Source organism: Oryctolagus cuniculus, chromosome 2 (genome assembly GCF_051225735.1).
Source record: "Oryctolagus cuniculus isolate XC-2025 breed Fujian yellow rabbit chromosome 2, ASM5122573v1, whole genome shotgun sequence".
Classification (NCBI taxonomy): Eukaryota; Metazoa; Chordata; class Mammalia; order Lagomorpha; family Leporidae; genus Oryctolagus; species Oryctolagus cuniculus.
Window position 1 is genome coordinate 66,646,482 of NC_142868.1, and position 27,991 is coordinate 66,674,472.

Genomic DNA, 27,991 nt, shown 5'->3' on the forward strand with positions numbered 1-27,991 from the left:
GGAAGCTTAACCTACTAGGCCATAGCGCTGGCCCTCAGCATGACTTTATTGATATAAATGTATTAGTGGCCCCGTGTAGCCCATCTTTTTCATGAACACATTGAATAAACCAAAACTCTTTGGTTCAGGTACTTACTTTCAATTCTGTTTCATGTTTGAGGATGTATGAGAGGATGGGCTGAGTGGGAGGGACTTGGGATATGTTCAGTTCCAATTTTGCATGTTTTTTTGTACTTATATTGAAAATTCAAGTGAAATTAGAGGACGTTTGAATGTGAAGAAAAGACTTTAGGATAAATTGTTTTAGGAGTCTGCCAAGTTGATCAATAAGGATGAAGTGGAAGAGGGTAAAATATAAAGAAGGAATCTGTCCATTAAAAAGTTTTGATATTTACATAATTTGTTTTTGTATCAGCCTGGGTTGGGATAAAGGGGTAAACAGATCACAGTGATGTGCACACACACACGACAGATCTCAGTTGCCTCTCATTCCAAAGTGTCAAGTTCATGGCAGGGACAGGGAGGCATGGGAAGGGGCGGGTGCAAGAAATGGAGAGGGCAGGGAAGGGTTGTGTAGGAGCACAGCAGGTTCTGCTGCAGGCGCTGCCTCCACCACTCGCCCCAGGTGTAAAGAAACGCTCCAGAGACTCCACCTGAAGATTTTCTCTCTTGATACTTTCCACCTGAATTTGCATCAGCGTAAACGGCTCTAGAGGCAAATGTTCAGAGCAGAGACACAGCACGATTGGCTGGAAACAGGGAACTGCTATTTCTAAACTGGACTTTTAACTATGTTATGTTGTGATTCAAAATTGGAAATACAAGCACATTTTTAGGTTTTGGGAGGAATCAGTTATTTTTCTGAGCTTTACAGGATGGAATTGGTGATCATGTGGGATGCTGGAATCGCAGGCAGAGGCTTAACCTACTGTGCCATGATGCTGGCCCATGTAAGGACTCTGATGAGGTAGTTTTGTGCCAATTCCAGTCTTTGCTGCTTGTTACTGCCCAGAGTCTCACCAGGGAAGGGCATTTTATTTCAATAAAGTATACTAGTTCAAAGATTACTGCAACTTGCAAGATGTTTGATTCTGGTAAACTAAGGAAAGTGAATACCCTGTGTGTGTGTGTGTGTGTGTGTGTGTGATCAGCACAAGGCTTTTCCTTGGGAAGCATTATTCTCTTTGATCTGAGATTATGACTCCTTATTTTGGGGGTGAGAGGGGAGTAAGGAGGTGAAAATGGAGGTATCTGTTCTGTTATGAATAATGGCGATAAAAAAGACAGCAGTTAAAAAATGTTACTTGGCAGAAATAGATGTTTGATTTTATTGGTTTAAAAAATACATTTGTAATCACCACTGTTATATCACATTACTTATATCCCACATACTGAATCTTATTTCAGCATGAGACCCATGTCCTGGAGGAGGGTGCATCCAACATCCCCCACCCCTTTGCTCCATGACCTTATTTCCCAAATTGTCTCTTCACACTTCCGTTTAGTCTCATTGTGTTCAGGAGGAAACCCACCTCGCCTCTAGTTCAGACAGCCTGTTTCTGACCCCATTCTCCCATCATTTTTGTCTTACTTTCCCACTACAGCACATCTTCAAATTCATGAGTCATCAGGCCATGGAGCACTCTTCTTATTCCCTTTTTGTGTTCATTTCTCTTTATTCAATTTAGAGTCTGTGTTTCATCAATCCAGTAAGTCAACCTGTGGTCCCTCTTTTTTTTCCCCCAAATATTTATTTATTTATTTGAGAGGCAGTTACAGAGAGAGGGAGAGACAGGTCTTCCATCCATTGGTTCACTCCCGAAAAGGCAGCAAAAATGGCTGGAGCTTTGCTGATCTGAAGCCACGAGCTTCTTCCGGCTCTCCCACACAGGTGCAGGGGCCCAAGGACTTTGGCCATCTTCTGCTTTCCAGGTCATACCAGAGAGCTGGATTTGAAGTGGAGCAGCTGGGACTTGAACTGGTGCCCATATGGGATGCTGGCCACTACACCACAGCGCCAGACCCAGGTCCCTGTCTTTTTAAAATAATTGTGGGCCATAGTCCCAAGCTGGATAAAGCCAACATTTGCACTGCTCCATACTCATGCAGCTGGCTAGTACTAGATAGAAGTGACAAAACAGGGCCAGCTGGCACCACCGCATGTTCACGATGGTTGGGGTCAATAGGCCTGAAAACACTGCAGTGCCACTGGTCTCTGGTCGACCTGCCCTTCCTCTCTTGGCAACAGCTGGGACAAACCTTCCTTACTCTTCTAACCTCCATCCCACTCCCACCTGCCTAGCTTTGAGCAGCCTTTGCCTTCTGCTTCAAAGAAAAGATAGGCTCTGCCATAGGGAACTTCCTAACACAGAACTAGACTCCGCTTCATCCACACCTGACTTCTCACACTTTCCGGTTTTGTTTTTAAGGTTCTGTTTCCACCACATCCCCCAGCGAGCTCAGATCGCCCTTCTTAGGGCCTGATGCACTCTCTACCTGAAGACCTTTACTCACTTTTCCCTCTGGTATTTTCATTCTTTCTCCTAATTGGATCCCTGCCATCAGCATTTACAGTGCCCAAATCTCTCCTACTTAAAAACCAATAAACCTTTCAACTCCCTTTCTCTAGCTACCTGGCCCCCTCTCCCCTGTGGGTGGACTCGTGTATCAAATCTGTCTTTTCAGCATGGGTTGCTGCCATGTTTAAATCATTAAAGCAATGCTGCTATGAAAACCTAGTGCAGAGTTCTGTACAGATACAGGTGTAAGGTAGGCTGGGTTCCAAGCAATGAGAGTGCTACTTCAAGGTGTACAAAGTCGATAGGTGTCATCAGACTCCCTCCAGGGGAAGTTGCACCAATTCTCACTCCCGCCAGTGGAAGAGTGTGCATTTCTCCACAGGCTTGCCAACAGAACACGTTATCAAACCTTGGGATCTTTGCCGGCCTGATAGATGACAGATGATACCTTAATTTAATTTGCATCTCTTATGCTGAAGATTGGTTAAGTTCTTTACCCAAGGTTAAGGGACATTTGTTCTTTTTCTGTGAATTGTCTGTCCATGTCCCTGGTCCATTTTCTACTGGGTTGTTGGTCTTATGCTCTGAGACCTCTTTATATAGTAGGCAAACTAGGATGGGCTAGCTTGTTCTCAGTTGTTCACATTCTAGAACCACAGCTTTAAAAGAACCTTATGGAAGTCACTCATGCTCCTCTCTATGACCAGGACACAGGAGTCCCCATTCCTAATTAGGGTCATTCAGGAAATATGGGAGGAAATTTAAAACTGCCTATAGCCCCACTTTTCTATGTTCTTTTCCTAAGCACACAAAAAAGGGGCACCTGCCTGTGTCATAACCCCATCTCCGGGAGGCAGTTGTCAGAGCAGGTGTGTTGTATCCCACCCTGGTTCTCCCCATACCTCCGTTAGCCCTACTTACTACGGATGTGGCAGAAAACACTTTGAATTCAAAAACATGGTCATATCTAGGAGCTGAGATCTGTGCACACCTGGCCGTCATCTCCGGAACAGGACCTCCTGAGAGGGCCTGGGAGGCCTGGGCCCCTCGGCAGTGATTTGTCACCACCTCAGATGATTAAGGGATGGTGCATTCTCTTCAACTATTCCAAGTTAAGCTCTTGGTTAAAAATATTTTAACTTCCAGCTGGCAGTACAACATCATCAATGAAAACAACAACAAATTGTAATATGTCAGTAATCTTCAGTTTTAATTTATATTTTGAAATAAAAATGCAAAATAACAGTTTTACAAAATTGTCATAATTTTGAGATACATGCTACATTTACTTAGAAAAAGCTTCAGATCTGATCAAAACAAAGAGCTGTCATCTGTGAATGTGAGGTCTTCTATTGAGCACAAAGAAAGCTCATGAAACGCGATGGTATGGTGACAGCCCAAGGGCTCTGTGGGTGTGGAGGCTGCAGCCTGGCCTCCCTGGCTGGGTGCAGAGCTGGGGCCTTCGGTGCCCCTATGTGCCAGAGGAGGAGCTACAGCTGTATGACTTTTAAAGTCCTGTGTACCATGAGCCCTTTTATTTCATCAAACAGTTTGAAATGTTACCACAAGTCTTTGATTGTAAACATCAACAGAAAATAACATGCTTACCAATGTGACTACAAAGTGTTCTGTCATTTTCTTATTATTAACTGTGACTCTCACTGAATTTCTGGTTTGGCTCAATGTCTTACTTGGCTGTTCGTGCCTTGGGGATATCCTCCAAGCACACCAGTAGCCATGAGGAAATGAGCTGGTGATCCTATTTCTAAAGCCATGCTCTTTGGCCCTGCCTTCACGGAATAGGCTGTGCCGTACCCTGCCCTGGCTTGGATCACGTTCTCTCAAATTATAGTGTCCAGCTGATCAACTAATTATCTTTTCCTTATATTTTATTTGGCTGTCCATTGTATAAGTTGTGTTTAGTTTTTTAAAAAAGATTTATTTATTTAAAAGGCAGAGTGAGAAAGAGGAAGATACACAGAGAAAGATCTTCCAGGTGTTGGCACCGTGGTATAGTAGGCTAAGCCTCCGCCTGCAGTGCTGGCATCGCATATGGTTGCGTTTGTGTCCAGGCTGCTCCTCTTCTAATTCCAGCTCTTTGCTAATGGCCTGGAAAAGCAATAGAAAATGGCCCAAGTGTTTGGGCCCTTGCACTGGTGTGGGAGACCTGGAAGAAGCTTTTGGCTCCTGGCTTTGGATTGACTGAGCTCTGGCTGTTGTGGCCATTTGGGCAGTGAACCAGCAGATGGAAGAACTTTATCTCAGTCTCTCCCCCTCTCTATCTGTAACTCAACCTCTCAAATGAATGAATGAATCTTGAAAAGAGAGATCTTAAATCTGTTGATTCATTTCCTAAATGGCTATGACGGTTGGGGCTGGGCCAGGCCAAAGCCAGGACCCAGGATCTCCATCTGGGTCTCCCACTACTTGGGCCATCTTTTGCTGCCTTCTCAAGTACACCAGCAGGCAGCTGGATAGGAAGTAGAGAAGCTGGGACTTGAACTGGCACTCACTCTGATATGGGATGCTGGAGTAGTTGGCAGTGGCTTAACCTGCTGTGCCACAACGCTGGCCTCTAAGTTGTATTTTAGGATGTTCTTATAGAATTTCCTCATATTAGTCTGATAATAATTGACAGTTTGAGGTTCTTCAGATAGTTTGCTGGTGTGTAAAGCTCAACTGATTTGCTGAGAATAAGGTATGCTGCAGATCAGCAGCATTTCAGCACCTTGTAGACACAACTCCATCCTTCTGCATTTTAGCCCTAAGAGTCAACTCAGCTTGCTCATACTTTCTCTGAAATAATTAATTCTTTAGTTTTTTTTTTCAATAGTAGATATGAGTTTTTACGACAAAGACATGGTCAGAACAAGCATCACAAAATCATGAGCTCAAATGATTGAAACATACAGTTGACTCATTTCCATTCATCAACTTTAAAATAAAAGTTCAAGCCTCTGACCATCCCCAAGGGTCTCCATGTTTTAAGATTCATTATTCTACATCATCATCTCTATAGTCTGACAAAAACTAGAATGTATAGTCTTGAGTGGTGGGATAGTATTAAAATTCATTACTACAATGTTTTACTTTTTCATAATTGAAAATTCATAGCATCATTCAAACTTGATAATTCGGAAAGATGTAAATTTACAATCATTTCCTCATAATGACTGTACCATAATCCTCTTTATGCCTAATTAAATTCAATATCAACTACCTTACTATGAGGTAGTGTCACTGTGATTTTATTGCTATGGAAGTAGTATGTTTCAAAGTACCCTGGAGAGTGTTAGATTAGATCTAAATGAGAGGGAAGCAGAGTAACAGTTTTCTGTCTTTTCACTTGGCATACAAACTGAAAAAAAAAAATGCAACCATTTCCTTAGTGATAAAAATACAGTTCTTTTGTGAGCATGGACACAATACATGGAATCTGTTTCTTTGCATGAAAAGTGGCATCAAGGGAATAGGACTCGAACTCTGTCGCTACCTTCCGGTTCACACGAGTAAGAATGTGCATGAACTCAAGTTTGTGAGCGTACTCTTTCAGCATGGCACACAGGGACTGGATGAACCAGGACCCGTCCTTTGAATTTCGCCAGGAATAGTAACCTACAAGGCAAAATGTAACCGAAATACCATGGGTATTTGATTTTAGCTTGTGTCTATAGATTAAAATCATAAGGGGTAAAAATAAGCAAGAACTTCTGCAGGTCTTATTAGCCATAAGAAGAAAATATGACATCTTTGGTCTTGAGACAAGATGTTAGAGGGGCACAGACGTGTGCCGTGCATACACCACTGCTTTCAGCAAGGAGAGAGAACTGTCTGACTTTACCATTGAATGACTGCGAGTTTTAGTTTCTGGGCTCACCTTCCAACAAGGCAAACAGGAAGCTGTGCAGCAGGTAAGAAGGTGCAGTGGCACAGATGGACTAACAGGGGCACTGTTAGCAGCATGGTGTTTCAGTCAGACTCCATTTTATTTTAATGTTGGTTCAGCCAAGAAATAGATTGCTTACACATGCACACACATTTGAGGGTTCTTAATTTGTCTATGGGGCATATGAATAAAGTTAAATGAACACATTACAGGGTATTCATAGGGCCAAAAAAGGGAAATAGTCTTTATTGTGCTTTATTACGGATTAGCTATTGAACCCATTGCTTTAATTCAGCAATACTTAGCCTGGCAAGATGCCTGAAGGATACAGGAAACCCTAGTGAGTAGATGTGAACTTGGAACACTAGTTTAAAAGCAATTTTCCTTATTTTTCCAAACCATTTACCACCTGAGTTGTGTAAGTAAGTGGTTGTATGTTTAATAAGTACTTCTAGGGCGTAGGCAACACAACCACAAAAAGTACACCTTAACAGCATAGGAGTGTATCATTTTTCATTTTATTTTCTTCCACTTTACCTCCAACCCACTCCTAGACTAGCTATGTTCATCTTTTTTTACTTCCTGTATCTCAAAGAATTGCTGGAAGATGTGTCACTTCTACTGTAGTCTGCAGGGGAAGCTGTGACTTAGCCTCTGTGACCATGTAGTATCCTATCTAGAATTAAGTTCACGAATAACACTGTCTGCTCTCTTAGACGCAGATATCTGAATGAGCCTGAGCCAACTCCCTGAGCCCCCCATTTGATTAAGGCATCCTAAAATGTAGGCAATGTCTCCTTAGGGAGATCAAAATTTCGACAGTCTCTGGAACACACTCTGCCCCATTTTAATGCTATGCCAGCCACAGTAAAATTTATTTAAAATCCACACATGACACTCTTTACTCAAAACTTGCTTACCAGGTGCTGTGGAATATGCATACAGGAAGTCGGCTTCAACCGGTATTTTCTGGCATGCCATGTCATAGTCAACCCCACTGTCTGTCTCGATGCCACTGTCCAGCTCTGTGCCTCGGCAAGCCTAGATGTTACAAGTGCAACGACAAAAACTGTGAATTGTGCTGAGTCCTTTTGCTGTGTACCTAGAATTGAAATTTACTCCATACCATCAAGTGTGGTTAAAGAATAACAAAGTAACAAGAGGGGCCAGTGTTGTGGAGCAGCGGGTTCAGCCACTGCCTGTGATGCTGGCGCCCCACATGAGTACTTGTCTAAGTCCTGGCTGCTCCATTTCCCATATAGCTCCTGCTAATGAGTGTGGGAAAGCAGCAGAATATGGCCCGAGTGCTTGGGCCCCTGCCCCTACGTGGGAGACCAGGATGGATTTCCAGGCTCTTAGTTTCAGCCTGGCCTAGCTCCAGCTGTTGCAGCCATTTAGGGGGTGAAACAGCAGGTCGAACATCACTCTGTGTCAATCTGCCTTTCAAAAATGAAATTTTTTCAAAGTAAACAATTGCTCTGTAGTCTCAGTAAAAAAGGATTTTGTATAACCCATAATTGAGTGAATTAATCCCAGATTAATCCTTAATAACCAAGTCGCTCAGTTATACTCTACCTGAATAATGAAAAGTTTAGGTTTTCCAGTTAGACTTCTACAGTAATCTCCTCTGAAGAAACTTGTTAATTTCTTCAGTTCAATAGGTCCATTTGTTCCATAAATGACTCCTTCATCACCGTGGCTTAGAATCACACAAATAAAACTGCTCCTTTTGCTATGATCTTCTTTAGAAACTGCAAAGACATTTCCAAATAAGAGAAAGAAACCTTCCAACTTTATTTAACAATCTCAGACATGTTGCATGGGAATAAGATGAAGAAGCTGACAACAGAATTAAGATTATTCCAAACACAACTTGAGACAGAGCAACACATCTCAAATTGTTTCAGGGAATTGGTGCAAATAACTTCGTTTTACTTTACTTTACTAAAGTACACAATTAGGATTATGTACTGTTTAATCCCACAATCCTTACTTTCTTACCTGTATAATTATGGTTAGGGCATAAAATAAAATTAGGAATGAAGTCATTCTTTGAATTATTTACCATTGTACATGAGTTCCATGATTTCTTCACGTGTAAGATCATTTTTATTCCTGACTTCGTATTTCAAGTTCATGAATGTTTCCCTGAGGTTTGCTGCATCTACATCTGTACCAGACCGGGACGACATTCCTTGCGACAGAAAGAATTCCTTTTAGTTGAATTTTAAAAAGAGTAACTCCTCTGAAATGAACTAAATAGCAACCCACAAAATCCACAATAAAGGCCAATTCAATTATTATTTTGTTCATGATTATACAAAGTTTAATTTCTTAGCATGTGAGATACTTCATAATATAAACTATCAGTGCTATATTTACAAGGGAATCTTTCACATTTTCTTAGATAGTAAAAAGCAGGCATAAATTTAAATGCTTAACAACAGGGGCATGGTTAAATGATTCATTTATATAATGAAATACCTTGCTGCCACTTTTGTAGACAAAGTTTCACCATGAGAAAATAGATTTTTTTTTTTTAAGATTTATTTCTTTATTTGAAAGAGTTGAGAGAGAGATTTTCCATCCGATGGCTCATTCCCCAGATGGCCACAATGGCCAGAGCTGCGCCGATCAGGAGCCAGGAGCCTTTTCAGGGTCTCCCACGTGGGTGCAGGGGCCCAAGGACTTGGGCCATCTTTCACTGCTATCCCAGGCCATAGCAGAGAGCTGGACAGGAAGTGGAGCAGCCGGGTATTGAACCGGCACCCATATGGGATGCCGGCGCCTCCGGCCAGGGCATTAACCTGCTGTGCCACAGCACTGTGCCACAGCCCAAAATAGATTTTTTAAAAAGACTAAAAATAGTATGATCCTAACTTGTTTAAAAAATTATCAACAGAACCATATGAGGAGTAGTCAGAGTATTAAAATGTGCATTATTCTATTTTCCCATGAACTTTTTACAGTACTCTTGTATTTAATTCTAAGTTCCCAACCATTTTGAGACAGTACTACTTTAATAATATTTTTTCAGGAGGAAGTGAACTCCACAACATCACCGTGTTAATATCATGTATCAGGCATTCCGCTCTACGGGTAACCCCCTCTAATCCTGCCAAATGCCATGAGTGATTATTAGCAGTTTCATTTGTACCGATGTGAGACAGGCAAAACAGATGATTTAAGAAACTTGTCCAAAGTGACCATACCGTCTTCCCAATCCTTCGTAGTACCTTCCACGTATACAGACAGACAGTCTAATACTCAGACTTCAAGACTGCTAGAATCCTGGGGGAACACACCTGAGAACTGAATACAGTTCCTGTGTGTGAAGACGAAATACAAATCATCGAAATATCTGTATCTTTGAAACGGTGTGATCTTTGGGTAGTGGGATTATGAGTGATTTCATTTTGCTAATCCACAATTTCTATATGGACATAGTTCTCTCTGTCAAATTAAAATAAGCTTATCAAGGAAAGGATGAGGACACCAGGCAGCTGTGTGACAAGGTGACTGGCTTCCGGTGGAGGTCTGTGGGTCACGTGGCAGAACACTAGACTGCCGCAGATCCTGGGAGGACCTGATGGTCTAACTGAGGCAGGCATGAGACAACCGCCTCCCTGCTTACAGGGGCGAGAGAGGATGACGTGCTTTAAGAAGAGGTTCTCCGGGGTAAGGTGCAAAGTTCTACAGCAGGAAGGCTTTGTGACTGGCAATATGAAGCAGAATGTAAGTACATTTTTTTTAAAAAACAGAGCAAAAAGAAAGTTTTGTCTTTTATTTAATAATTGAAGTTGATAGCATACAACCCAAAGCAATAAAAATGGTGCTGTTGGATTTGGAGACCAAATTTCACCTGCTCTTCAGCACCAAACCCTATCTTTCCAGTGTAGTCTGGCTTGTCACTTTTTTTTTTTTATCACTCTCATAAATTTTTTCCTAAATTAGATTCACTACATGTAGTTGGTCTAACTTAAAAATTAATTCTAAGTTGGTTAATAAGACAATTTGAGGAATTATCACAGCATCAATTTAAAACATGAAAAACAGGGAAACAGCCAAAATGCTCTTCTCTGTGGTAAGTTATTCACTTATAGTATATATTTATAGTATATAGTATAATACTATACTATTAGTATAGTTATGTTTAGGGGATGTGGTATTCTGTAACTATTAAAATAACATATGGGGCTGGTGTTGTGGCGCAGTGGGTTAAGCTACCACCTGTGACACTGGCGTTCCATGTGAGCACCAGTTCGAGTCCCAGATGCTCCACTTCTGATTTGGTTCTCTGCTAATGCACTTGGGAAGGCAGCAGAAGATGGACAGTGCTTGAGCCCTTACCACACATGAGGGAGACCTGGAGGTAATTCCAGGCTCCTGTCTTTTGCCACCATTTAGGGAGTGAACCAGTGGATGAAAGATTCTTTCTCTCTCTCTCTGTCACACTTTCAAATGAATACATAAATCTTAAAAAAAAAATAAAAATTACACAGCAACATTAAAAAAAACTTGTATTACATTAAGTGTAACAACCAGGGTACATTGCTTGCTTGTTATGAATAAAATCATGGTTTTCAGAAAAACTGTCAAGAAAAAATATTAAGTAATACATCAAAATGCTAATTGGCTTTTTGGGACTCTGAGGAATTTTATTTTCTATATTCTCTAACAACATTCTAAAATGTACTATTAGGGGACTAAAAATTATATAAGATACATACCAGTGTTTTTATGAAAGTTCTTGTTGTTAATGATTATGCATAAACCCATTTCAGGATAATCCATTTTGTAACTATTGTCCAAGGATATTCCAGAGTCCATTGATTTGCTTCCATGTATGATTTTTCTGTTTGGAAATGAAACAACAGTTTACACAGGTGGAAATGCCCGATCCTTCTGTTCACATTAGTACAGCTTTCATAACTCAGAAGAACAGCTAACACTTGTTGCATATTACAAATCACATTTTGTGTTGCAGGCTTTTCCTCACCTACATTTCACAACAACCCATTTTACAGATGAGGAAATTACCTGCTGTGAGGCTAAGCAGTGTGCACGAGGCTGTGCGGAGACTGTGTCGCAGTCTGCAGAAAAGGAACCATCACTGGACTTCAGAGTTCAGGCTTTTCGTATGTTTTATGTTCCCTTTAAATTTTAACAAAATGGTACCAAGCACATTCTATAATTTAAAAAATTTCTTGAAACTTTGCCAAATATTTTATCCTTCAAGAGTAAAATCTTTTTTTTTTTTGACAGGCAGAGTGGACAGTGAGAGAGACAGACAGAGAGAAAGGTCTTCCTTTTCCGTTGGTTCACCCTCCAATGGCCGCCGCGGCCGGCGCACCACACTGATCTGAAGCCAGGAGCCAGGTGCTTCTCCTGGTCTCCCATGGGGTGCAGGGCCCAAGCACTTGGGCCATCCTCCACTGCACTCCCTGGCCACAGCAGAGAGCTGACCTGGAAGAGGGGCAACCGGGACAGAATCCAGTGCTCCGACCAGGACTAGAACCCGGTGTGCTGGTGCCGCAGGCAGAGGATTAGCTATTGAGCTATGGCGCCGGACTCAAGAGTAAAATCTTAAGTTACCTTGAAATGACAGAAACCAACAAATTGTAAATATGACTCAAAGCACAATTATTATAATTCCTCAGTTATTTCTTAGACACTATGAGCTGAACAAATTAGTATCTTATTAATACACAGAATTTACTAACACATAGGAGCCCTAACGTAACATTCTTGTCTGGAAGTCACTATGCTGAAAAACCTCTGCTACCTGGACCAGGAATGAATAAACTTTTTCTTAAAGGGCCAAACAGTTGGTGTTTGCGATGTGGGCCGTCAGGTCTCTGCTGTGCCTACTCAGTAGCTGCAGAAATCCGCCAGGAGAGTATGAGAGGGCACAGATGTAGTTATGTCCCAAGAAAACTGACAGAAACACACCCCAAGGATATTCCAGAGTCCTAGCCACTGATCTGCACCAAGAATCAGGAAACAGCAGGCCTGGGAAGAGCCAGACTCATGCACTGAATCTTAAGACTAGTTCACACTACACTCGTCCCCCCTCATCCAAGCTTCTGCCTTTTTGTGGTTAACCATGGTCAACCATCTTCTGAACATTTTAGATGGAAAATTCCAGAAATAACTTATAATGTTTAAGCAAGTTTTATTAAGGTACATTGTTATAACTGTTCTGTTTTCTCGACAGCTGTTCATCTCTAGCTGTGCTTCATTAATAACCTATACTTTATCAGAGGTGCTTAGGCAGAGGGAAAGACACAGGACACACAGGGTCTGGTACCATCTGCACTTTCAGATTCTCTGTGGGTTTTGGAACATATCCTACAGAGATGGGGCTGCTGTATGCATAGTTCTAAACATGTTGTTGGAAAAAGGTTAAAAGCAGTAAAAATTTACTATCAGTCAGGTAGAGATGAACAGCCCTGAATATGAAAACTCTGAAAGCCCAGTGATTTGACCCTCAGGTCATGCAGAGAATGGATCACTGAATTATTAACGCCCATCTCCTGAGGTCGGGACTCTACCAGTAGCAGACTCAAAGGGCCTGGGAATGTGCAGGCGGCTTACCATAGCATCAGAACAACGCAAAACTGTCAGCGGTCCTATGCACTTGCCATTTAAATGATGTCATGACATGAAAAACAGGAAGAGTGTGGATCACTTTAAAAAGATTTAATGACAACTAGATAAGAAAAACGCTTTAAAATGGGACTGCATTTCAAAAGTTCAAGTTCTACCTTTGCTAAACAAACATTGCTGCATCTTTAAACTAATTAATGGAACTGCTATAATGCTATTGTTTAGCATTACTAAACAAGTTTATAATTTCCAGGGTGGTACAGAATACTACTACTGGAGGCCGGCACCACAGCTCACTAGGCTAATCCTCCACCTAGCGGCGCCGGCACACCGGGTTCTAGTACAGGTCGGGGCACCGGATTCTGTCCCGGTTGCCCCTCTTCCAGGCCAGCTCTCTGCTGAGGCCAGGGAGTGCAGTGGAGGATGGCCCAAGTGCTTGGGCCCTGCACCCCATGGGAGACCAGGAGAAGCACCTGGCTCCTGCCATCGGATCAGCGCGGTGTGCCAGCCACAGCGTGCCGGCCGCGGCGGCCATTGGAGGGTGAACCAACGGCAAAAGGAAGACCTTTCTCTCTGTCTCTCTGACTGTCCACTCTGCCTGTCAAAAACAAAAAACAAAAAACAAAAAAACAAAACAACAATAACAAAAAAGAATACTACTACTGGGTCTCAGAAATAAATTGAGAACTAAGAGCATCATGAGACATCTCAGGTGGACAGTAGCAGACATGAATTAATTGAAGAGTGTTTGAGTTTTAGCTTCTTCCATTTTCCTGCTAGTGATTGAAACCATTAATGAGTAGAATATTCCAGAAAAAGAAAATGAGAAAAAACAGAGTAAAATATAATCCATATTAGGCAATTCCTTTCCAAAGTGATAACTGGCATTGTTTTTAAAATTCATAAAGAGGAGGCCAAAAACTCCCCAAACACAAAACCTCTAATCCTGTAGCATTATCTGCAAAGATATAAAGCAGCCAGACTTGTGAATTTGCCTCTCTGGGGCATCCTTCTGTCTGCAGGACTAGGTTTCTGACCATGGGCCAGACACTGTGCTAAGTCTCTCCCCTCACCCTCCCTGCAGCACTGTGAAAGTTTTAAAAGAGGTTGAGAGAGGATTTGTTAACTTAGCAAGCCCACACAGCTGTCAGAGGTCAGAAGTCAGCTGGGATCTCTGGCTTGAAAGCCATGTTCTTTCTGTTTCCCCATTCCTCAGCTTGCTGTATGACATATGTCTGTCTGCTCTGATTCCATAGCATCACACTGAAATACTCACGTTTCCAAATTTTTGATAGATTTTGCGTCCACGGAGTTTTCTTCAATGTTCTCCATGATACTTCTGTTACCTAGAGTATAAAAAAGTGAATAAAGAAAGATCTTTCATTATAAAACTGCATATTAATTATTTAATGATTATTTCTCTAAACAAATACTCCAGTTTCATCTCTGTTGTTAAGGGTTTCAGTGCAACAAGGTGCAATAAGATCCTTTAGGATGGTACAATGTAGCCCATTTCTCTCTCTCTCTCTCTCTCTTTTTTTTTTTTGACAGGCAGAGTTAGTGAGAGAGAGAGAGAGAGAGAGAAAGGTCTTCCTTCCATTGGTTCACTCCCCAAATGGCCGCTACGGCTGGCGTGCTGCACCTATCCGAAGGCAGGAGCCAGGTCCTTCTCCTGGTCTCCCATGAGGGTGCAGGGCCCAAGCACTTGAGCCATCCTCCACTGCACTCCCGGGCCACAGCAGAGAGCTGGCCTGGAAGAGGAGCAACCAGGACAGAATCTGGCGCCCCAACTGGGACTAGAACCCGGGGTACCGGCACCGCAGCCGGAGGATTAGCCTAGTGAGCTGCGGCGCTGGCCCATTTCTCTTTCTTTAAATTGAGCTCTGAATTACAGTGAGTTGCATACAGTACACAGAGAAAAAGTGCAGTTTGATGAATTCTTCCATGTGCACAACCCCACCAGATCAAGATAGAGATTGTAACTTGTTTCCTTGATGACAGACCAGGTCACCTGTAGGAATTCAGTCTTCCAAATCAACACAGTTAAAATAAAAACCAAGAACTTCCTACCACAACAGCAGACCTCACATAATGTGAGTATTATTCTACAATACTTAGATTCTCCAGATGTAACAGAACCAAGAATTTGCACGCCTCAGCCTCTACGTAGGCTTTGTTCTCAAAGTGGGTTTTGTGATTCCAGCTCCTCATTGAGGTGGTAGAACAGTCTAGGAAACCTAGAAGTGGACACTCAGGTTTCCGCTTTCCTTATTCCACTGGCAATGATTTTCTATTTCACACACTGAGTAAGTCCTGTAAGTAAAGCAGCTACTAATAGAGCATCTGTTGTATACCAGGTGCTGTGCCAGCTATCTAGCCAGGAAACCCAGCTTCTAGTGATTCCATGATGTGGTCCAGTCACAAGTCGGGTGATGGGACCCTTCTCCTCCTACTCTGCAAGCTCTGAAGCTGCCTGCTCTGCCTGTTTGTTCTGGAATTTTACCACATCTCTTCTGTCTTTCCAGGAGCAAAAGTACCTTCACCGTAATCTACCTCCCGAAATAAGGAAGAGAGAAAAATCAGGGATAGAACACAAAATGACAGAACAAAGAAATCTTGATAATTTTCTCCAGCCTCTAGAAGCTGTGGTTATGTAAAAAATTCCAATCAAAATACAATTTAACCTCACTCCTATACTAAAACCAGAACTGAAAGAGTACAGAATCCCACCAGCTCACTCACAAAAGCCTAGAAAGTAATAGGCAGTCCTCTTATTTTTTAATTAAAACATTTAAAAAATTTGAGAGGTATGTGGGGACAGTAGTGGGAGAGACAGCAAGATTAATCTCTCATCTTCTGGTTCACTTCCCAAATGCCTGCCATAGCTGGGGCTAGAGCAGGTTAAAGCTGGGAGCCAGAAACTCAATCCAGGTCTCCCACAGGGGAGCCAGGGACTCAACTATTGGAGCCATCGCCAGCTGCCTCCCAGAGTCCACATTAGCAGGAAGCTAGTCTCAAGAATGGAGGTGGGTCTTGAACCCAGGCATTACATATGGGATGCAGGGCCTCAAGCAGCACCTTAACCTCTACACCTGCCTCTGTTTTCGCTATTTTTGAGTGTACAGTTTAGTGTCATTAGTGACAGTCACCATCCTTCATCTTCAGATGGTTTTTAGCTCTCCAAATTAAAACTTCACCAAGATCCTCCCTTTTCATGGTCTCCTGGAAAAACTAACTTCCCTTTTCCAAAGCTCAGTTCCTTCTTCCTCTCTCCCCTAGATGTGATGGGAGAGAGGTAGGGAAAGAACAGAGAGAAGAGGGAGTGTCACCATCTCAACTGAACCTCTAGAAGAGGGTGCTGTGCCCTTCTCCCAAAGCCAGTTTGTGTTTGGCATTTCTACAAGCGGTCTTTGCTGTTCCATTGTCTTACTTCCTGTAGGTTTCCTATAAAACCAAGGGAGGATGGCTGGTACAACCTTTAGTCAGTAAGCAAACATTCAGTGAGCACATACTTTATGCCACAGGACAGAGTGCTCCTAGGACAGAGTGGAAGACAAGACAAAGTTCCTACATTCAAGAATCTTCATTCTAGAGAGGAAGAATAATTACACATTGCTAAAAATGATTTCAGACACTGGGAAGGTCTATGAAGAAAACAAAATAGGGTAAAGTAATAAAGTGGGCAGTGTGAGTTATTTTAGCTAAGGCGGTCAGGTAAGTCATCTCCCAGGTGATACCTACACTGAGATGTGAACGACATAGAGTCTGGCAATAGAGAGAGAGGTGTCCTTGCCTGGGCCAGGGCCAGCAAGTACAAATGTGCTGACAGTGTTTGCTATACTCAAGGTACAGAAAGTCCAGCTTGGTTTGTGTACATGAAGAAAGGGAAGGAGACGATATGATCACATGAGGCTTCAGAAGCCAAGCGAAGCTCTGATTCTTTCCCAATTACAAGGAGAGTCCACTGGAACATTCTACTCAGAAGAGGGACGGCATGCTTTACAATGATCATTTTGCCGGCTGAGTGGAGGATCAACTGCATACGATCAGAGTGGAAGCACACAGGCCAATGGCACGCCTTCTGGAATAGTTTAGGCAAGATGATGGTATCTTGAACTAGAGTTGAAAAGTGGATATAAGTAGTTAAGAGTCTGGAACTCAGGGGAAAGATACGGGCTACGATATACTGAGACACCCAATTATTTAGTGGCTTTACAAAGGAAGTAAAGGCAGCATGAGACTAAAGTAAGGGAAATCAGGGAATGTCATGTGAAAGCATGTGAAAGTCTTTCAAAGAGAGTGTTCAACTTTTTCAAATCTTGTAGAGGAGCCAATTCAGATGAGGATAGAGACCACTCGGCTTTGTCGTGCATATCTGGGATATAGAGAGGACTTCCAGGTAAAACCGTCCAGGACTAGGAAGAGGGCAGAAGAACATATTGAAAATCATTGCAGTGGCAATGCTGCACATTGTCCACAGGACTACGAGGGATTATCTGATTCCACAGGATGCAATCTTTTTTTAAAAAAAATTTTATTTGTTTGAAAGAGTTACACAGAGAGTGGAGAGGGAGAAGAAGGGAGAGGGAGAGAGAGGGAGGGAGGGAGAGAGAATGGTCTTCCATCACTGGTTCGCTCTCCAGTTGGCTGCAACTGCCGGAGCTGCGCCGATCCAAAGCCAGGAGCTTCTTCTGGGTCTCCCATGTGGGAGCAGGGGCCCAAGGACTTGGGCCATCTTCTACTGCTTTCAAAGGCTATAGCAGAGAGCTGGATTGGAAGTGGAGCAGCTGGGTCTCAAACCGCTGCCCATATGGGATGCTGGTGCTTCAGGCCAGGGTGTTAACCCACTGTGCCATAGTGCCAGCACCAGGATGCATTCTTTTGACTAACCTATTGACTAGGCTATTTTATAGCTCCATATAAAGTTAACCTACAGAAAATGGATAGCTATGCAAATTATTATTGTCTATAGCAATAAAAATGAATTTTGTCATGTGATATAATTGATTTCCAAGCTATAGAAAAGAGTGGTGCCCTGAGATTTTAAGATTGATTTATTTACTTAAAAGGCAGAAATACAGTAGATGGGGGAGAGAAAGAGAGAATATCAATCTTCCATCCACTGGTTCACACTCCAAATGGCTGCAATGCCTAGGGCTGGGCCAGGCTGACGCCTGGAGCCAAGATGGGCTTGGGCCACCTTCCACTGCTTTCCCGGGCACACCAGCAGGGAGCTGGACTAGAAGTGGAGTAGCCGGGGCTCGAACTGATGTCCATATGGGATGCCGGCACTGTAGGCGAAGGCTTAACCTTCTTTGCCACAGCACTGGCCCCTCAGATTCTTTTAAACTGGGCTTAACATCTTACTAATGCCATTATTAATTAACTGAAAGATCTGATGCATTACAGGCAAGGTTTTGACTTTCTTAAAATTATACTTTAAAAGGACCAGTGTTGTTGGAGTGGGTTGGAGGGAGAATGGGAAAACAAAAGTAAAGATTACTCTTCCCAGTGAATAGGAACAGCACTTTCCAGTTTTGCTGGGTAGGAGAAAGGGGAAATAGAACAGTGACAAAAGTTACAAGAAAATCAGTGTTTTAAAGCAGATTTATCTATTTGAAAGGCAGAGCGTCAGAGAGAGACTCTTCCATCCTCTGGCCACTCCCTAAACTCCATTCACATCTCCTCATGGGTGGAAGGGGTCCAAATACTTGGGCCATCATCTGTTGCCTTCCCAGGCACAGAAGTAGGGAGCTGGAGCAGCCGGGAATGCACCTGGCACTCTTATACGGGATGCTGGTGTCACAGGTGGTGGCTGAACCCACAATGCTGGCCCAGGAATTTTACTTTAAAGAGCTCATTGACTTTAATTTGCAATTCTAGAATTGAGCAACATGTATTCTATAAAACTGAATCAAAGTTTCAATGAGCTGAGCAGAAGTGGTTGACTCTATAGACAGAAGGTCCCCCCCCCCTGCCCCAGAAAAAAAGGACAGAAAAAGGAACAAAAAGCCCACTGGTCATTTCAAAGTTACTTTCCTTGTAAAGGGTTAGAGCAGGGGGAACTTGGGTAGCACAGCAGCTAAAACTCTGGGGATTCTGTTTCCCCCTCCTGATTTCCTAAAAGGTCAGATAAACAGCTTAGTTTCAGTATGGTGGTGTGCAGCATCAACATGAGTGTGTCTGGGCTTGGTCTGTTGGGCCTGGTGTAGGAACCCAGACCACACCTACGGCTTCCTAAACAGTTAATGTAACAGAAGGCAGGAGGGGTACGGGAGGGTTTTTTTAGGTGCTAAGGCATGTTTGTATGTTGCTGAGAATGATACAGTAGAAAATGAGACACTAATAAAGAAGGAGAAAAAGAATGAACTCTTGAAGGGATAAAGGGCCTAGCCAGCTTACATATGGAGAGGTATTCACCTGAGACAAGAATTGTCTTGGCCAGCGCCGTGGCTCACTTGGTTAATCCTCTGCCTGCGGCACTGGGTTCTAGTCCCGGTTGTTCCTCTTCCAGTCCAGCTCTCTGCTGTGGCCCGGGAGGGCAGTAGAGGATGGCCCAAGTGCTTGGACCCTGCACCCACATGAGAGACCAGGAGGAAGCACCTGGCTTCTGGCTTCGAATTGGCATAGCTCCAGCCGTGGCGGTCATTTTGGGGGTGAACCAACGGAAGGAAGACCTTTCTCTCTGTCTCTCTCTCTCTCTGTCTATATAACTCTGTTAAATAAATTTAAAAACAAATTGTCTCATCAGTTGTAATGGGGAGGAAGACTAGTTTCTGGCACAACACAGGATGGCTGGTAAAGCTGATGGTATCTATTTTCTCTATCTAGTCATGTACCCCACAGGACATTTCAGACAATAGAAAACATATGACAGTGGTCTTGTGAGATTATAATGGAGTCAAAAAATTCCTATTGTCTCATGATGTCATGTTGTAGTACAATGCTCTGCTCACGTGTTTGTGGGATGCTGGTATAAACAAAGCTATTACACTACCAGTCATACAAAAGCACAAGTAGAAAGGCACAGTTATGTACAGTGTATAACATTTTATAATGGTCAGATGGTTATGTTACTGGTTTAGTTTGTTTCCTACTGTGCTGATGTGTGGGATGCTTTGCACAAATTCAGGATGCAAGAAAGCAAATTTCTCAGCATATAGGTCATAATGAAGTTCTAAGTAGATTGACAACAGATGACAACTTGGCACCCAAGCCTTAAGATTACTTCTCAAGTTCCTGGATCTCTTTAACATTATGCTTTTATTACTACTTTCGAGTATAATCCCTATACTCCCTTTAACTGTAAACAAACAAAAGAAACCCCACTTACAGTAAAATAGTATGCCTGTGTTACTACATCAAGATGCCGTGTCAAATGATTGACCTATATCATCTAGGTTTTCGTAAGAATTCTCTTTGTCTTAATATAAGTAGTTGTTGGCTGAAAGAAAAAACTATGAACTCTTCTAAGAACAGGATTTAAAGTAATGTATTTCTATTTCATAAGGAATTTTCAAGAATAAATTCCAAATATATTTAGTTTCCTTCCTTAATGGTATTAATATATTGCCATAGTTACCAGTTGCTCTTGATACTAAAATTTGTTATGATGGTAAACAAAACCTAGCATCAGACATGTGCACATTTGCTCAGTGTTCATCATCTGTTTTTTCCACACTCTGGGGAGCAAGGTCTGTTCCTTGAGAACTCTCTATAATGTGACACCAGCATTACCTCACCTCCATTAGCTAATGCCCAGCTGGATACAAGTTATTCTGGGGATGAGTGATCTCATCTTAGCAGGATTTAAAAAAAATAAGATCTCCCAAGGGGAGTGTTTATTGCCCTACATAATAACAAGAGCTTAAGTTCTTATAACATTTCCATTTGAAAAAACATAATACATAAAGAAAATAAACAAAGGGGATGTAAAAAATACATCCTGGCACAGAAATGGACTTAATGTATATAACGCTTGGCATCACCTGAGGATGCTGGTGATACGAAAGCACAAGTATGAACATGGATTAGGTCATGGTGAAGGTCCCAAGTAGATCAGGTGACATTAAATGGGACTCTGGGACTCAGTTCCTGGGTCCCTTTAACACTTGCCACTAAAACTCAAACAGGCAGATCTTCAACAAAAAATGTGGTATGAAGTTAATGTTACTAGAAAATAGTTATTTAAACAATCCAAGCTGTGTTTTCCTCAAGAAGTAAAAAGTTGAAATGTTTTCCCCATTGACATAGTAGTTAGCCAGTTAATATAATAATAAAGTAGAACTTATCTACAGATAAGTTAAAGCACAGAAATAAGTTAATTTCTAAAATTGAAAATTCTACATTAATCTATAAAATATCAATAGTTTGGAATAAAAAAAATCAAATGTGTTTTTTAAGAACAAATAGTTTGAAAGTGTACCTATGGTATTGATTTCAAAATGCGATAATAAATCAGTATAACCAGTTTTAGAGATTCTTAATCAGCTAATCTGTCACTCACCATTAGGCTATTATTGGTGTCCATCCTACAAGGAAACTTAGATAAGTGATAAAAACCTGGTCTCCATCTTAAGGGTTTTTGAATCTCAAAATGGGATGTAAGATCTAACACTGTTAATTTTAAAATAATCTCCATGAATATGAACACTTTTACAAACCATTTATAAGTATAGATTTAACAAAGCAATAGCCAAAGACAAGGATCAATGTTTTGTGTGATTTGAGTGTTGTATACAAACACTGCACAAAGCAATTCCTCTTAGAGCCCATCCACATAGGCTAGAGCTAAAAGATTTCTATACATTTCTAGGTAGTCTTCCCACAATTCTCTGAGGCCTTCTGACTCCATTTTATGGTTTAAACAGAGCCTTAGAGAAGTGAAGGAACTTTTCAGTGGCAGAACCAAGATTGAAGCCAGGACTTCTTTCTGACCCAATAGGGCAGAATTCCGCTATTCTATAGTAACATGTAACAGTAATAATACCACAGAAGATTTCAAGAAGGAAACAAAAATCTGTAACCTGGGAATCTCTAGTTAAGACGAAATAAAGCACATAAATACCATGATAGAAAACATGATAGAAAAAACACCATGAGTGCAGAAACATGGAAATAGCATACAGCACACCTACTGTAAGGACAAAGAGAGTAATGCTGATGCCGTGTCTCATGCCACTGGGTAGCTTACTTCTAAAAGCAAAATACAGGAGTGGCCTTTGGTGTACAGGTCAAGCCACTGATTAGGACATCTACATCTCATACATCTCATATAGGAGTGCCTGGGTTCAAGTCCACTCTGCTTCTGATTCCAGCTTTTTTGCTAATGTGCACCCTGGGAGGCAGCAGGCAATGGTGCAAGTACTTAGGTCCTCTTCATCCACATGGGAGACCAAAACTGAGTTCCAGCTCTGGCTTTGGCTTGGCCAAACGCTGACTGTTGCAAGCATTTGTGAACTGAACCAGCAGATGACAGATCTCTCTCCTCTGCATTTGAAATGATTAAATGACAGGGACATGTTATGAAAAATGTATCATTATGTGATTTTTGTCACTGTGTGAACATCACAATGCACTGTTTTGCAATAAACTTTTATTATACAAAGTGGAAATACATTCTAGGATGATATATAGCAGAGTGTGGTAAATACACAACCCAGCAACAATATTTTGATCATTATCGAGTATTAGAGACTGTATATAACTACATGTACTATACTCATATAACTTTAAAAAAAATTGAAAGTGCTCTCATTTGTTGGTTCACTTCCCAAATTCCCACAAAAGCTGAGGCTGGGCCAGAGGCTGAAGGAGGGAGCCTGGAACACAATTACCTGATCCATCACCACTGCATCCCAGGATCTAAATTAGCAGGAAGCTGGAGTCAGGAGTCAGAGCCTGGAATCAAACTCTGGCACTACAGTGTGGGTGTGGCGGTCTTACCTGCTAGGCTGAATACCTGCTACACACATACTTTTATGTGACTAGTGATGCAGTAGGTTTGCTTACACCTGCATTACCACGAACATGCAAGAAATGCTTTGCACTGTATTAACCAGGACTACCATATCAGTAGGTGACAGGAATGTTTCAGCTGCACTGCAGTCTTAGAAGAACACATGGTATCCAGGTCCCTTGTTGATGGATATATTGTTCTGCAGTGCAAGAGTATAACTGGCTTCTTGTTAAGCATTCAGTATGCATCATTAGGGCACATTCTCTGTACCTCCATTTGCTTAGAAAGCAAAGATGAAGACTTCCATTTATGGCTTCTATCAAACAATTTGAAAAATATCAGGAGTATATTTATGACCTATCAGAAAGGGCAAAGTCTCAAAAGCAGTCCCATTTCTAGATTCAGTAAGTGAAACAAAAAGAACATTTGTTTCACAGTAGTGTGGACAGGAAAAGGTTTCAGCCTTAAAGTACCTGAGGTCTTACGGAAATCTTGTCCCATCAGGTCTCTGAAATTCTTCGGATGTGTAAAAATTATCAAACTGGTGACTGTCGTTGATGAAGTCAATCTGTTGATATTTAGTAGGTAATTAAGGCAAACCATGCAAATGGGAAAGTAGAATTAAATACTGAATCAAGTGAACTCAGCAGTACCATATGATCAAATGAGGCCTTTTCTCTGGCGTGGGCCACTCAGCTAGGAAGACAGACTGCTGTGCTCCCCGCTGGTCAGTGCCTCAGACTTTGTGGCGAAAGTCAGAAAGAACACAGTACTTACTATGTGCACGAGGTCTGCTCTCCCAAATGAAGTGCGAAAGGGAGGAAATGGGAAGCCTTTGTAGCTCTAAATAGTTTGTATGAAATGCATAAAGAATGGAGCATTGTGGGTGCTTTTTACGAAAATGACACACAACCTCCGATACCTCCGCACTCCTGCTGCTTTGTAGACTCAGATTCAGGTTTAAAATCACTTAAAGAAACCCTAGGGGCCGGCGCTGTGGCAAAGTAAGTTAGCCTCCGCCCGTGGTGCCGACATCCCATATGGGTGCCAGTTTGAGCCCTGGCCGCTCCACTTCTGATCCAGCTCCCTGCCAAGACCTGGAAAAGCAGTGGAAGATGGCCCAAGTGCTTGGGCTGTGCACCCAGAGGAAGCTCCTGGCTCCTGGCTTCAGATCGGCTCAGCTCTGGCCATGTGGCCATTTGGGGAATGAACCAGTGAATGGAAGACCTTTCTCTCTGTCTCTCCTTCTGTCTGTAATGCCACCTCTCAAATGAATTAAACAAAACAAAACAACAAGAAACTCTGCCTGCCAGGGAAGGTCTGAAGCTGCCAAAGGCAGTCAGAACCACTTACTCATTTGACACCTGCACCGTAATTCCTTCCTGAACTCGGCTGTGGACGGAGTACTGTATGCCTGAGTGCTGAGGCGATGCAAGAGACCAAGACCCCATCCCTGCGCAGGGTTTCTAACAGTCTTCACTGGCCCTCAAACGTGGCTTAAGCAGGCAGATGCCAGAGCGGGCTCATTACATGTCAGGTGGCCTCATCTTACTCCATCGTAATACAGAAGCTCTACAGGCAATACTGGAAGGCGAGCACATGGCATGCAGAGGAATAACCGACAGTGTACAGAATGTGGCATTTAAAAACATTCTCACAGACATCACTTGATCTTCACAAGCTTGTAACATATGTATGTTTTGCCTAACTTAGGGAAAACTTAGTAAACATTGCCTTTGGGACATTGTGTAGGCTGACAACAGGGTAGCCTTTTTCCTCTCATATATTTGTATATGTTTTAAAAATGTGTACAAAACAATATTTAAGAATCTAAGAATTCCCACTTTTTTTTTTTCTTTTAAGGCCCAAGCACCAGTGCTTCCTATCTTTGAGGCAGAGCTTAAAGAACTAGTACTAAACACCAGAATCAACGTAATATCATTCCTGGAAATACAGACTGCTCGTAACTTTCCAAGGGAGATAAGGCAATAGGACACTGCGCTAAATCAGGTTTGAAAGCAAAAAAGCATTGTAATTGCCTATATCACATAAGACGCCAGTCTCTTTAAGTGGAAAGAGGCAAGGCCTTTTTTCAAGGTAGCAAAAGCAAATCTGATTTAACTAGGTACAGTGTTTCATTTCTTTTACTTTGAACAGGTTTTATTGCCACACTAAAATAAATTGGGCCATTCATTCATTAAAACTCATTCTCACTTTCAGAAGCACTCTTCTGCAGAAGAGGAAAGCAAAACTAAAGTTCAGCGTAGGGTTCTGATAGGATGATTCAAGCTTTATATTTCATGGTTAGAGATCACGTAACCGCAGTACAAAGCGGCCGAGCACATCTTGACAACAGGCTGTCTAACCATCTTAGCATCTCCTCTGCCATCTGGTATATTCATGTAACAGTGACTCCATACTCCTTTCACCTCTGCCATTCTTTTCTAATGCACGGGCTTTGATCATAATTTGCTAAGTAATCCTAAAACATCTACATTTTCTAGATAGGGCCAAATTACTGAAGAAGCATAAGGCTCTAGTGAAAACACAAGTGTATGAGCAGGTGCTCAACTCGTGCCCCGCCTTGGATATGGTGAATGGCAATAAGGAAGACCATGATCCATAAAGTCAGTCCCTCATGGAGTTTGCTCACAATCCCCTAGGGAAGAGAAAACAAGCCGCTGATGGGGGTATGACACATCCCTGTTAGGAAATGCCAGGTGTGAAAGGAAGGTATAATAGGAAGTCTTCCTTTGAGCCGTTTAATGAGAACAGAACTTAAGCAGGATTCCTACCCATAAGCAAATTGGATGTGTCAGAGCGGGAATGCAGGATTCTGATGACTAGGTAGGAAGGTCAGTGAAAGTGAAAGGTACTAGGTAAGAGGTAGGACCCAGGAAGGTACTGAGGACTCAACCTGCCCTTTCTAGATTTTCACTTTCCAAGGACCTTCAGCCCGTGCTGTAGACCATGGACCGGAGAGGGGCGAGAGAGGCCGGAGTGAGAGCCTAGGGTGGCTGCAAGCAGAGCAGACCCCGGACCGATCCGGAGGGCAGAGGAGGCTGGAGAAGCTTAGTGACTAACGGGGAAGGAGCGGGGTGGGCGAGAGCGCTGGCTGCGGGCGCTGCTGCTGGCTTCCTGGGTGGGAGCCATGTGCCGAGAGCAGACCCACCGACAACTGTGGTCTGAGCATGGCCGAGGGGTTTCAGAACAGGACCACATGGCTAAAGACATGAGTCGGAAGGATTCAGGAAAAGCCTTCAGCTGTGAAAGGCACTGGCGTTTAGGGCTTGAAACGAGCTTTCTGTAAGAACTAAACCACACAGTCAATCCGAGAAAAGCTAGGCCCCCGGACCCAGAAGGCAGCAGAGGCCAAGCCCTCGCCCCAGTAGCAGGAGGCACAGCCCTGAGGGAAGCGCCTCACAGTCTGCACCGCTCGCCTCCAGCCCTCGGGGCACCCTTGACCCGCACCTCCTCCCTTCGCGATCCACCCCTCGGCCTGCAGTCCCCGCTTCCCACCCTTCCCGGCCGGGCCTCCTGCTCTAGGGTCCCAGTGCCCCAGCCTGGCCGCCCGGCTTCCAGCACTCTCCTCCTGGCGCGGGACCGGGTTCTGGCTCCCGGATCCGGCCGCCTGCCCCATCCTCCCTCCTGGCCCTCCCTCACCCGCCCCTGGGCCGGCGGGGGTCTCCGCCCGCTGGGCTCCCGCTGCCCGGCCTCCCCTCTCTGGGTCTTGGCTCCCTGCCCAACGCTCCCCTGCAACCGCCGCCGCAGCAAAACAAAGGACCCGCCTGCCAGACCGTGCCCATCCTTCCCGGCTCCCCGCAGCAGCTGCAGACCGGGCCGCGTCCCCGAGGCGGGCGCAGGGTGTGGGAGGGCGGAGGGAGTGGGCCCAGGACAGGTGGCGCCTTGGGGAGAGCGGGCGAGGGCTGCACTCACCACAGTCTCCACACAACCAGCAGCACCTGCCTCGCTCCACGTCTACACAGCTTCCGCCGTCTGCCTAAGCTGGAGGTGAGCTCGGCAGCTGGCCCCGCCCCCTCTGCCCCGCCCCGCCCCTCAGCTCGTGCACCTCCTCCTCTCGCAGGCACGCCCCGCCCCGCGCCGCTCCGAACGCAGCCCCGGGCCAGGCTCGGCGCGCCCCGCCTCCCCGCCGCGGCCGCCCCGCCCCGCGCCTTGGCCCCGCCTCCGCGCCGCGCCTTGGCCCCGCCTCCGCGCCGCGGCCGCCCCGCGCCCCGCCTCCCCGCCGCGGCCGCCCGGTCCCGCGCCGTGGCCCCGCCTCCGCGCCGCGGCCGCCCCGCCTCCCCGCCCCGCGCCTTGGCCCCGCCTCCGCGCCGCGTTTGAAGTCCGGCTGCCGCGCTCAGCTGCGGACCCCGGGCTTCCTCCCGCGTTTGGGAGCGTCGGAGAGAAGCCGCCGGAGACTCGCAGGCCGCGCCCGGCCCAGAAACGGACAGAGAAAGCCGACAAGGCCGGGGGTGCCTCCCGCTCCGAGCTCCGGAACGCGCGCTGGTAATCTCTGCTTCCCTCAGATGCCCCGAGACCCGGCCTTGGATTCCTGGGCCCCTAAATCGGACGCCTTGCCTGCCCTCCTGGGGCGCGCGCGGCCTCCTTTGGGTCCGGGGCTCGGTTCAGAGTTGCATGCAAACTGTGACGCGTTTTCACGGGAGGATATACCAACACACCTGAGCGCAAATTCTGCGGCGGATTCCGACAGCTCTGTGATATGCCAAGCACAGATCAGCCATTTGTCAGGGCTACAGTCAGGGCCTGTCTTTGAGGCGCAGAAATATGTGCCTCCCATTCCATTTTCTTATTGTATCGCTGCGACAGGCCCTTGAAGAGTTCCAGTCCCCACCAGGACTTAAAAAGGTGGAGCCGTTTCCTTAGGCCAAGGGGAGAGTCGCGGGAGTTAAACTCCGGCCTAAATTGGGCTTTTGACTCCCTGCTGGGGTCAGGGCGAGGAGTGCCTGCCGCGGAGCTGAGCGCTGTGGCGGGCGGGGATTCCACTGGGGGGCAGGTGCA

The 27,991-nt window shown here is 44.2% G+C and overlaps 2 protein-coding genes across 42 annotated transcripts in view; one reads left to right on the top strand and one right to left on the bottom strand.

Annotated features, from left to right (window-relative positions):
* Positions 1 to 3,702: 3,702 nt before the first annotated feature.
* CASP3 (caspase 3) lies at positions 3,703 to 27,988 on the bottom strand. 5 transcript variants are annotated; one of them, XM_089324305.1, is made up of 8 exons: positions 26,909 to 27,011; positions 23,446 to 23,540; positions 14,291 to 14,360; positions 11,136 to 11,260; positions 8,471 to 8,599; positions 7,981 to 8,156; positions 7,326 to 7,446; positions 3,703 to 6,134 (listed from the first exon to the last, which is right to left on the bottom strand). In XM_089324305.1, exons 2-8 carry the CDS (start codon positions 23,471 to 23,473, stop codon positions 5,905 to 5,907), a joined length of 879 nt encoding a protein of 292 aa, XP_089180431.1. In that variant the 5' UTR covers positions 23,474 to 23,540; positions 26,909 to 27,011; the 3' UTR covers positions 3,703 to 5,904.
* The window catches only part of PRIMPOL (primase and DNA directed polymerase), a 44,303-nt gene continuing 43,573 nt past the window's right edge, over positions 27,262 to 27,991 (top strand). For 11 of the 37 annotated variants that reach the window (XM_089325546.1, XM_089325543.1, XM_089325548.1 and 8 more), the window contains exon 1: positions 27,262 to 27,478. The gene's annotated coding sequence lies outside the window, so the exon portion shown is untranslated. The remainder of the gene's footprint in view (positions 27,479 to 27,991) is intronic. The other 26 variants (XR_016228944.1, XM_089325555.1, XM_089325552.1 and 23 more) reach the window with 5 other exon arrangements.